The sequence below is a fragment of the Zeus faber genome (assembly GCF_960531495.2).
Source record: "Zeus faber genome assembly, chromosome: 8".
NCBI classification, from domain to species: Eukaryota; Metazoa; Chordata; class Actinopteri; order Zeiformes; family Zeidae; genus Zeus; species Zeus faber.
The window spans coordinates 19,880,698-19,893,381 of NC_137195.1; the positions used below are offsets into that span (position 1 = coordinate 19,880,698).

The 12,684-nt window shown below is 44.2% G+C and overlaps 1 protein-coding gene across 1 annotated transcript; it reads left to right on the forward strand.

Moving 5' to 3' along the window:
- Positions 1-912: 912 nt before the first annotated feature.
- On the forward strand, positions 913-7,579 carry LOC307233482 (galanin receptor type 1-like; the record flags this gene model as incomplete). Its single annotated transcript, XM_080004818.1, has 3 exons — positions 913-1,581; positions 2,462-2,527; positions 5,749-7,579. The coding sequence occupies 3 exons, from the start codon at positions 913-915 to the stop codon at positions 6,067-6,069; spliced, it is 1,056 nt and encodes a 351-aa protein (XP_079860944.1). The 3' UTR covers positions 6,070-7,579.
- Positions 7,580-12,684: the final 5,105 nt, after the last annotated feature.

Genomic DNA, 12,684 nt, shown 5'->3' on the forward strand with positions numbered 1-12,684 from the left:
TTGTAGGTGCTCGGGAAATAATAATAGGATTTACCTGCCCACTCTGGCTGCACAAGTACAACATCACTGCCAAGAAATGTGATGTTAACACCTGGCGACTGCAGGTTCTGCTGGTTTGTGATCCTGCATGTGCCAGATGGGAAGGTTTGGGCGCTGAACACACATCAACACAACAACAGCATATGTCCTTCAAGCATAAGACCCAGTGTCGGTCAAATTGCACAGCTGTATAGCAATACCAGATATATGTCTCAATATTCAAAGCACTTTAAAACAAACAAACAAACAAACAAACAAACAAACAAACAAAAAATAGAGGGCATATGAGAAACAAGAAATACATGAAATACAAAAAAACGTATTCACTTCCATATAAATAAAGAAGACATAGATAAAGACATCTGACATTATTGGCAAATTTTAAAAAACAACAAAAATATAAAGGACAATATTACATAGGTTAAACAGTGTTTTCTATCATAATCCAGCAATGTTAAATGCAATATCGCCTGGTTGTTTTTATTTTTGAGGCGGTATGTATAATACTGTGCTGACGTTGCATCCACAGCCCAGCCCCCAAATAAAGGCAGGAAAGTGGAACCAGAGGATAAATCCAAGCCATTCTGTCTCTGTCCGCTGGAGCAGACACATCGGGTGCGCATCAGGACTGGGACGCGCATTGGAAACGAGTATTCCAATGACCACGGCAAATACTTATCTGGTTCGCATCATACGATAGCATAAAAATCCATGCAGACAATTTTTAATCAGGGTCGTGACTCCGGGTCTCGTGGAAAATGAGAGGAACCCAAACCGCACTGCTCGGAGACGCGTGTCCGGCGCGCCTTTACGCACGGACCTCCTCTCGGTAAACCCGGTAATCCAACCGCCCCCCCCGTCAAAAAAAAAACCATGAACGCGACACCGTACGAGGATCCGTGGAACCGCAGCAGGATGACTTGGGAGGAAGAAGTGGAGGAGGACCAGAAACTTTTATTCGGGATCGGCACGGATAACTTCATCACGCTGCTGGTGTTCGGGCTGATCTTCACGCTGGGCGTGCTGGGCAACTCCATGGTGATCACGGTGCTGGCCCGGAGCAAGCCCGGCAAGCCCCGCAGCACCACCAACATCTTCATCCTCAACCTGAGCATCGCCGACCTCTCCTACCTGCTCTTCTGCATCCCCTTCCAGTCCACCATCTACATGATGCCCACCTGGGTGCTGGGCGCCTTCATCTGCAAGTTCATCCACTACTTCTTCACCGTGTCCATGCTGGTCAGCATCTTCACCCTCTCCGCCATGTCCGTGGACCGCTACGTGGCCATCGTCCACTCCAGGAAGTCCTCCTCCATCAGGGTGGCCAAGCACGCCCTCATCGGGGTCCTGGTCATTTGGATACTGTCCCTGGCCATGGCCGCGCCCGTCATGCACTATCAGAACATCTTCCAGAGGGGGGAGAACCACACCTACTGCTGGGAAACCTGGCCGGACCCCAGCCAGAAGAAGATCTACGTGGTCTGCACCTTCGTTTTTGGTTATGTGTTGCCCCTGCTGCTCATCTCCTTCTGTTACGCAAAGGTAAGATGATATTATATGAGATAAGATAGGTAAGGTAAGGTAAGGTAAGGTAAGGTAAGATAAGATAAGGTAAGATAAGGTAAGATAAGATAGGTAAGGTAAGGTAAGGTAAGGTAAGGTAAGGTAGGTAAGGTAAGATAAGGTAAGATAAGATAAGGTAAGGTAAGGTTATGTGATGTAAGATAATGTAATATAATGTGAGGTAAGGTAAGGTTATGTAATGTAAGATTATGTAATAAAATGTAAGGTAAGGTAATATAATATAAGGTAAGGTAAGGTTAGGTAATATATTATAAGGTAAGGTAAGGAAATGTAAGGTAAGGTGGGTAATGTAAGGTAAGGTAAATAAGGTAATGTAAGGTAAGGTCATGTAATGCAATGTAAGGTAAGATAAGGTGAGGTATGGAAAAGTAAAGTAATATAAGGTTATGTATGGTAAGGTAATGTAAGGTCAATTAAGGTAATGTAAGGTAAGGTATGGTAAGGCAAATAAGGTAATGTAAGGTTAGGTAAGGTACGGTAAAGTCAGGTAAGGTAATGTAAGCTAAGATAAGGTAAAGTATGCAAAGGCAATGTAAGGTAAGGTTATTTAAGCCAATGTAAGGTAATGTATGGTAATCTAAAGTAAGGTAAGATAAGGTAAAGTAATGTAAGGTAAGGTATCTTACGGGAGGGAGGATAAGTTGAGCTAATGTAGGATAACGTAGGATAAGATATGGTATAATAATGTGAGGAAATGTAAGCTAATAAAAAAGGTAAGATAAGGTAAGATTAGATATGATTACACTTTATTCACCACGGAAAATTCAGGTGACGTTTGTTGACCATCATCATTAATTATGATTAAAAATAAATTCCATGCATTTTCCTTTTCTTGCAGGTGTTGAACCACTTACATAAAAAACTAAGAAACATGTCCAAAAAGTCAGAGGCGTCAAAGAAGAAGGTAGGTGTTTTTAATGAGTTTGTAATAATCCCAAAAACAAACAACCAAGGAATTCAGGTTTCACGTTGTAGAAATATGAATAATTATGTCCTTAATATAGCTGTTGTCACCATGAAAAATGATAAGAGCACTGAAAAACAATGCGTTTTGAATTATTAAACACTACTTAACAAAACACCAATCTGCCTTTTTTTTTTGTATCAATCCACTACTTTGTACGTAGTGAATACAATTATAAATCTTAAAATTAGAAGGTCAAAATGTTCCTGTGGACTACGGGGATACGGTGTAGCAAAAAACAACAACAAAAAAACAAAATCAAACCCTGGTTATAATCATGAATATGATGTAGATGATGATTGATGATGATGATGATTATTTTATCCATATTTTATGAGGAATCCAGATCCAAACGGCGTGTTCTACCTACAGCTACAGTACCTGATACCTTTTTAGTGCAATAAGCCATTATGCCTTATTAGTTTTTTCACATAATTCACATAATTTACATTCATATACTGTGATTGCAGATTAAACTTAAATTTTACTCAAATCCCCATAACACTTAACAAGGCAACCACTTTAATGGCTATTCTTATCTTATTTTACAGAATGAATCACTGACAATTCCATCGGGAGGGGATGATTATGGTCATAACTTAGAATTGCCATAACGGTGGCAGCCCGTTATAATTAGATGACAAGAAAAGCCGCACAGAGGGAATGTGCCTTCAGACTGCTTACAGGCCTCTCATTATTTCTGGCAATATTAATTTAGCTCCTCAAAGTGCCAATGGTGTTGCTTTGACTCTTTGAATGGCAGGCCGCAGGGTAATGTATTTGACTTTGACGTCTCAGTGTTTGAGCCTTTCAGTCTCACAGTAGACTGTTGGATGTCACGCAGTGACAAAGGAACCCTGGCTTGGACGTAACAAGTCGTTATGTGAGAATGTATGAAAAAAAGATCAGTCCGAAAACATATCGTGGGCGCTCTAGGCACTCTGGAAATCAAAGTAGGATTTCAAAAGCCTTCCTTATCATGGACTCATCGGTGAAAAAGCAAAACCGCAAAAGCAAACCTGACGGAGCGATAAGGGTGCTCCGTCAGGGTGCGTCAGAGTAACCTGGCTCGGAAGTCCTAAACTGTACTGTGAGAATGGTTAGCGATGGGAATGGCGATGGGTTTGGGGGTTTGATGGACAACCTGGCAGTCGCCGCGTTTACGCCGGTTTAAAGGGTTGTCGACAGTTCTAGAGAGCGACACTTGAAAGAATCCAGAAGGCTTCCTGATTGGGAGAGAGAGATTCCCAGAGGGAGGGTGTGAGGTGCGTTCCTCACTTCGTGACGGTTGGACTGCAGGTTATTGGACATACTGTAACAGCTGATTCTCAATCATTGGTGCTGCAGAATAAAAAACATTGAGAGAAACCTCATAAAGCCTCCATGTCCACAATAGTCGGCTCCCAATACCCCAGGAACCACCGTTATTATTATAATCTGTGTGTACTGTATTTTCAAGCGGCGGCCTGTCTGTGAGAGTCTGTGAAATGCTCGGCCAGTGACAGCTGGGAGACCAAGGTTACTCCCTCTGTTGTTTTTTCCGATACATATCTGGACGACTTTTTATTGACCGGGGGGGGGGGGGGGGGGGGGGGGGGCGATACATAACACGAGTTCTGTAACGTCATCGACTCAAATGGAGATGCATTTCACAGCTATGTCCACATAAGATGGAAAGGACATAGCCTCCCCCAGTGCAGAAAGGACACATTTGACCATTGGCCAGGACTTTGCCAATGGTATTCCGGCATCCCCAAAGGAATCACATTCCATTTTTAGTGTCCAAACTTGAAATTTCTTCTCAGTCACAGTTTCCAACGAGCTCTGGTTCATTTTGTTGGAACGCCTCCGGACCTGACGTCCTTGGGAATTAACCAAACGCTTTATGTATTTTTAATTGGCAGGCGACCATAATTTGAAGTGGCTTCTCGCCATAGAGCAGGAGGTTGAGAGAGGAATTACTAATAACTTGAGGGTGCTTCGCGCCTGAAACAATGTCTCCTCTGCAACGAAGATGAGTGAGTGAATAAAATACATCCATAGCATTAAATGCATTTTATTTAATACATTTCATACCCTTTGAAGACCTCGAATGCTGTTCACAGCACCCAAACCACCTTTGACAAAGTTTCATGATCTTCATCATAAAATGTTCTTCTATAACTTTTTTTTTTTTTTTTAACACAGTCATTGTTGTGAGAGGATGACAGGAGCCAGAACACCACCAGGTTAAGATATTCTGAATATAACAAAAATAAAATGATCTTGACAGTAGCACATTAATTATTTAGGCCATCCGTTCAACAACCCTTTGACAACGGGGGTTTGAATGGCCATGGCCTGTGGACTTCTACAAGGAGCGGAGGAGAGATGGTGAAATACATGCACATGGAATCCAGGCTTCTTCGTTTCCGTGGTAACGCCAGTGTTTACGTAGCAATAATTGATTGCACACAGGGTTTATGAGGTGAATTTTGAGAATGTGGTCTCGCAGGGGTCTCCCCAAACAAAGCATCAGGCTTCACAACATCCTCCCCCTCGTGGTCCCGTGGGAACCCGGACAGAACCGAGATCTCCCCGCAAGACTTTTGGACTAGAGATCCTGGAGTTTTTGGGGATTCTTTTGGACGTCCTTCTTCCCTCCCCCTGTCTCCGCCGTGCAGTATGTTGTCCTTCAATTCCGTTCGGTTGAAAGGGGCATGCTCTGCGCTGGCCGTGCTGCACGTGTTGGGGGGTGATTCATTTGAGCGTTTGTAGCTGCAGTGAAATGGCTGAAAGATTTAATTCCAGGTGCTTGGAAAATGTTATGGGGTTTTTATTTTGTCTCTTCCATTTTACTTTACGTAATTAATCAGCCGTGAACCAACCTGCTGCCCCAGAATGTGCAGTGGAGAGGCGCAAGGGGATCAGGAAGCGTGTAATTGCCTTTTTGATCAGACATGCCCTTGGCGTTGGATTTTGGTGTCGCCGCTATGTACCCATCTCACCATTAGCGGTGAAAGGTTAGACTTTTTTTTTCGGATTTGGCTCCTGGAGAGTCACTCAGTGAAAAGAGTCATCGGATTGACCGACTCATTGTTCTTTTGACCTAGCTGGTCGGGTGTTACTCCCCTAACCCTTCCCTTCTCTCTGCTTTCCCCTCCTTTCTCCCTCCCCTCCAGACAGCGCAGACGGTGCTGGTGGTGGTGGTGGTCTTCTGCTTGTCCTGGCTGCCCCACCACGTGCTTCACCTCTGGGTGGAGTTCGGCACCTTCCCCCTGACCCAGGCCTCCTTCGTGTTCCGGGTGGCCGCCCACTGCCTGGCCTACAGCAACTCCTCCGTCAACCCCGTCATCTACGCCTTCCTCTCTGAGAACTTCCGCAAGGCCTACAAGCAAGTGTTCAAGTGCCAGATCAGCACCAGCAAGTCCCCGCTCAACGACATTAAGGAGATCCGCAACAAGGTGGACACGCCTCCGTCTACCAATTGCACCAACGTCTGACTTTTTGGCGATTAAACAAGTGACACAGTAAATGACGGCTGTGCGCTTAGTTTGGACCGGACAAAATGTAAAGAAGGCAGGAGACACAAAAAGCTTTTATTTTCCAGAGATATTTTGGTCAAGGGACTTGTATAGTACAGAGCAATTTTTCCACAACCACAAAGGGTTTTCCAGGCCCAGATCAACAGGAAACTCAGAAACACACAACCAACCCCACCAGCCCTGAGAACGGCAAAGACAACCACCTCCAGAGAACTTGAACAGTCCACCCCAAACCCGACCTTTTAAAGGGGAGGAACCTTGAGAATGGACCGAAAAGAGGATGTTCTCTTCAAGGATGGCCATCAGTAGACAGGGAATACAATGAATACTAGCATGTCTCAAAACAATGAATGAGTAAGTATGTACATGGTTGTGTAAAATCTGTGTCTCTCAGCCGCACCGTTCTACGTAAGCTCCGCCCCTGAGCCCTGGGACTCCAATAGAGGGACGCGCTGGCTCTCTTTTCTCTCGTTTTCTGAATCGGAACTTTTCCTTTTCTTCTCCTGTTGAGCTCAGCCTGCTTTACGATTGAGGAAAGTGCAAGGATAAGGCTTGGGCAATTTTTTTGGTCCTTTTATTTGCTCATTGGATGACCTGTGAAGCGCAATTCAGAGCGTGCACGAATAGGAACCGGTATTCTGCGTCGCCGCTTTAAGCGCGCCCGGCGCTTTTCTACCCGTCTGGAGAAATCCTCAAAAAGAAAAGAAATCTCCGTCAACCCCCCGCTGCGGCGTCGCTCTGAAACGGCTCTCTCGCTTTCCTTCTTCCGTTGGTTCTTTGGGGCGGTGCAGAGCGCACACGGACACACCTGCTACCGGGCGGGTGGGGTAGACCGTCCCGGGGGATGTCTTTGCCATCCGACGGCGTGCCCCAGAGGCAGACTGGGACGGGCTTTCTCTTGGATAATTACGCAGTTTGTTCCTGTTATTTTTTTATTTTGCTATCATTTTTAAAACGGCTAATTAAGCGTTTGTTTTACCGGTGAGACCCGGTGCTCCGTCCCAGGCCGTGTTTGCAGAGACCAGTTATTATTCAAAACTGGAATAATCCCATATAGGATTGCAGGGGGAGAGGATACATTGACAGAGAATGTTATTGTGTTGAATGTATATTGTGTTATGTCGTTGCTTAACCAGCAAATTAATAATCCTATTTCTATAATAACACAATGGTAAATGTTACTATTCTATACAGTGTTTTGTCTTTCCTGTTCAAGCGAATGGACAAAACCATTAAAACATATTTTCTTTTGTCCAAAAGTCTGGGTCGCAGTACTTTTGAATACAAAATACAATACTCGATGTTAAGCAATGGAAAAATGTAAAAAAAAAAAAAAGCTTGGATATATTCAAATGCTGATGTAAATATGCCAAAATGTATGTACAGAAACACATCTAATGCTATGTATGTTGCCTTTTGCCTGACCAAAGCGTATTTTAAATGTCTGTACAATGTGTGTGTATTACTGAGCCAGGCTTGCATCGTGTGGTATGAACAGTATTTAAACTCTTTCATCCTACTCTCAAACTGGATTGTTCTCCATTTGTAATGGCTCCTTTCTATTTAAACGCAATGATCCCTGTTCCAACATGTAGTGATTGGTTGATGGCATCGTGCAAAAAAAATGGAGGAGAAACAAAACAACAGCTCAAAATAAACAAGAAGCAACATCAGTTTGAGACGTATGCTAACAGGTATAATGAAGTGATGCAACCAAACATTAAAAACGGAAATAGACAGATAAAATGCCAAAATGACCTTGCTTATATTTTGCAGGAACGAACCCTGAAATAATGAAGGCAGCAAAATAGCGGCTGGAGATTGCGTCCTGGCTGTGGAACAAATCACTACGGTAGGACTGTGCGGTGTGGCCAAAATCTTCTATCCCAATATAGTGAAATTCAAATATCGATAACCATTTATATCACAATATAGCTTGTTTTCTATATATTAAATGAATAAATAGTTTATTTAAAAAAACTCACACACACTTGATTTTTATTTTTTATTTTTTATAAACCTGTACTGTCCGCATGCTGGGCATACAACACAGAGTATTTGCATTTTGGACAGAATTAATCTGCAAGTAGAGTTCAAGTTCTCAACCTGCAGTGGACGACCTGTGGGATGACAAGAGCACAGTTTTTTGTTACACAGAACCACCCCTCCCCCTTTATGGTGAACGATCTTCCCATGTTTTGGTCTATAAACAACTAATCACTACTCCAAGAGTGGGGAATCACCATGGGTGAAACAAATAAACATGGAAACAAACAACAACATGTACACATCAGATAACAACATGTGTCGAAAAAAGCAGAATTAATTAAGTCTGGGAAAACTGGAACGGCAATTGGGCACACGGCCTCTTCCTGTCATAGTTATGGCAGTAAATGAGGGAGAAAAGGAGAGGGATGGAAAAGGCCCCGAAGCCACCCCTGAGTCCCGCAGCTGTACAGACACTCGACGACCACAGGAAAACGCCGAGCCCCCCCGCCCTGCACGGAGCACAACCCACGCTCGGCCCTGAGGAGCAGTCCCGGCGCGCGCGAGGAGACCCCGCACCTTTGAGGCGCACACATGCAACCCACCCCCATCTGGAGGCACAAGACGCAGCCGCAGGCGTAGAAGCCTAGCCGCGGGCAGCAGGCACAGACCGCAGGCCTGGAACCGGGTCCCGCACTGACAGACCAACCCTCCGCTCCGCAGACGAGCCACCCGGCCCCCCACGCCCCTCGGAAGGGAGGGCCACCCCACCACAACCGACGAGACGTCTCATCCAGCCGCGAGCCCCGGTCGCCCATCCACGTAGCCATATGTGCTCAGTGCAGGGCACCCGGATGCCCGCCACATTCCTACCCACATAGCTCGCGCCCCACCTGTCCCACAAACCTTAGGCCTTTTGCGTGGTGTATATGCTGAGTATGAGTGCATTTACTGAGTATGAGTGTACTGTATGTACTGAGTATGAGTTTGACTTGATTTGTCACGGGGCGCAGCACGGGAAAAGGTGGTTATGGGGGCTCTCAAATTCACAGGAGAGGCAAAATTAGCGGGGGAAAAATTTGCAACATACACTACTCACAAAAAGTTAGGGATATTTGGGCGAAATTTATGGAAAATGTAAAAAGTTCACGCTACAGTGATATTATATCATGAAAGTAGGGCATTTAAGTAGAAGCATGCAATGGTGATTTCCTCATCTCAAACAATTTATTGAAACAAAAGCCAACAACAGTGGTGGGTTTACCACAACAAAAAATGTCAATGTCTCAATAACTTGTCATGTGCCCTTGAGGATCAATTACAGCTTGACAACGACGTCTCATGCTGTTCACAAGTCGACTTATTATCTGCTGAGGCCTGGCCCCCCACTCCTCTTGAAGAGCGGCCCTCAGGTCATTGAGGTTCTGGGGCACAGAGTTACGAGCCTCTACACGGCCACTCAGCTGATCCCATAGGTTTTCTATGGGATTCAGGTCTGGAGAAAGTGCAGGCCACTCCATTTGAGGTGCCCCAGTCTCCAGCAGCCGTTCCCTAATGATGCCACCTCGATGAGCTGGAGCATTGTCGTCCATGAAGATGAAATGAGGCCTGTGTTGTTCAGGCAGGGGCACAATGACTGGATTAATGATGTTATTCAGGTAGTATGGGCTTGTCACTGTACCATTCACAGTGTAGGGCAGTTCTGTATTGACTAGACACACCTGCCCACACTGTAACACCACCACCACCAAAGGCTCGTCTGGTGACAACAGTGGCTGATGCATACGCTCTCCTTGACGTGTCCAACATCGTTGGCGGCCATCATTTCTGCTCAACGTGAATTGACTTTCATCAGAGAACAGCACTTAGGCCACTGGTCCCTCGTCCAGCGTCAATGCTCCCTGGCCCATGCAAGACGATGATGCCTGTGTCTGGTGGTGTGGTCAGGTATCCTTGCAGGTCGTCTAGCACGCAGACCACGCTGATGTAACGGTTTCGAATGGTCTGACATGACACTTGGGTGCCTCTCACCTCCCTTGAATGTGCCTGGAGTTGCGTGGCATCATCATCCGGTTCCGCAGGGCACTGTAAACAATGAAGCGGTCATCAGTGTGGGATGTGGCCAAAGCACGTCCACTTCCATGTCTTTCTGTGACTCTTCCAGTCTCTGTATCTCTGTTGCAACCTGCTGATGTCACTCTTGTGATACTCTAAGCTCAGTGGCCACTTCCCTCTGAGAACATCCTGTTTGAAGCCTCGCAACGGCGAGGTACTGTTGATCAGTTGTTAGGTGTCGTCTTGGTCTCATGATGTCATAATGTGAACAGCATGATGAAGAGGACTGTTTAAATACCAATTCTAATTGAAGCAGGACATTTATTGGTCCATTCATGGATCAAACACCTGTTGTGAATTTTGCCGTTCAGCTCCTTGTTAGAGAACAGCAAGTTGTGCAAAAAGTACTGAAACATTGAACAGTTGGACATGTGCATTCAAAAGTTTAGAGAAGGCCAAATTAAGTTCACTTGTAAAGGTTATAGTGCATTTTAGGTTCATCCTGAAATTTCACCCGAAAGCCGAATATCCCTAACTTTTTGTGAGTAGTATATATATCAAAAAATGAAAGATGTCACCTTTCTGTGGCAGTTCCAAAGTTGCACCCAAGTGGCGTTTTTAGGCTTCCCTGACACAGCGAGACAGGCGATGGAGAGTGGGCTAAGTTGAACAAGCTAGGTTGACAAGGCTCCTCTCCTGTGTGTGTGTGTGGGGGGGGGGTGATTGACCTGTCCCAGGCCCAATTACATAGACCCAGGACAGGTGTGGCTCCTCAAACCACACCACCGTCACACCACACTTTCATTCACTGAAACATTGAACTAAAACATGATCGGCAAACACAACGGTAAGCTACTTTGGTTCGGCTCGGTAGTCACCCTCAATGTTGTAATAATCCATGAATGGCGCCATCATGCAACATATCATTATCACACTAGTTTTTCATCAACATCAAAAAAAGTTGTAAACACGTTTTTGTTTTTTTTCTCTCTTCTGTGTTCAGTTCAAGTTCAAGTTCAAGAGATTATTTACATTACATTACATTACATTACATTTAGTCATTTAGCAGACGCTTTTATCCAAAGCGACTTACAAGGGAGAATAACATTCAAACGACATTGCGACAGAGATTAGTGAAACAACAACATTAGTGTAACAACTGTGTGTCAACTGTGTGTCAACTACACATACATACGGTCGTACACATATGCAGTGAAATGTCATGACACCCGGTGGTTACGCACAATCAGCTCAATAAGCTCCAAAAATACTAGAAACAGTAAAATGTGCGTTATCAACACGAGGCGCTCAAGCAGGCGGCTGCAGGGGTGTCGCCACAATCGCGATTCTGAGTTCTATAATCCTATTCTAGAATGAATTGTCTGTGTTGTATTAAACATTGATTTAAAACCTCCTAAATGAAACCTACCTTAACTTACCTACAGCACAGCACTTTACTCACAGAGTAGAAGTCCTGGCATGGTCGCAAAGCTTCAAATGGCAGATGTTAAGACTGTACGACTAACATGTCACTACACATGTTAAGACTGTACAACTAACATGTCACTACGCATGTTAAGACTGTACAACTAACACGTCACTAAACATGCAACACGTCACTAAACATGCTAAGACTGTACAACTAACACGTCACTAAACATGTTAAGACTGTACAACTAACACGTCACTAAACATGTTAAGACTGTACAACTAACTGTAGTGGGTCCTCCCCAACGGGGGAGCGGTGCTGAGTTGATGTAGTTTCCTCTCTTTATTGTTGTTATATAATTTTTATTTATAGTACCATATTGGTTAAGTGCCATGAGGACTTTCCTGAAGAGCCATGTTTGTTTACATTCGCTCCCACATGCAGATAACGTAAAGCACCGTGACTCCAAATGAGGCAAAACATTGCCGTAAAATGTTAGAAACGGTATAAGTATATATATATATATATATATATATATATATATATATATATACCAAAATTTAATTTATATACATTTTTCTATCGTCTTGCGATATTCAGTATATCGTCTTATCGCACAGCCCTCATCTACAGTAAAGCGTGTATTCAATGCATTATTAGGGATTTTGTAAGTCATTTTCCAATAGACTGCACATAGCATTACAGATGGTACCCAGTCAAGGACACACAGTATACAAGGTGTGTGTGTATACATGGGAGCTTTTCATAACCCAATAGCACAGCCTTGGTTTACTTGGCATTGACTTAGCATTTACATGGAGCTTTGATGGAATGGCCATGAAGGCAGCATCCAACATCTGGAATTATGTAACTACCAGTACAAACACTATTTCATGATACACCACGATCAGCATCATTCGCTCTGCCAAGGTTGACTGCTGTTGACGCAGAAATCCTTATTTCTACAATACATTGTTCTGCTCCGTCAACGTTCCATACCGGATGGGTGTTATCTACAGTAACTGTTGTAGATGGAGACAGAATATATATTCTGTTTCAGATGGGGAGGGCAGTTAGAAAAAAATACCATTCGGTCAGAATAA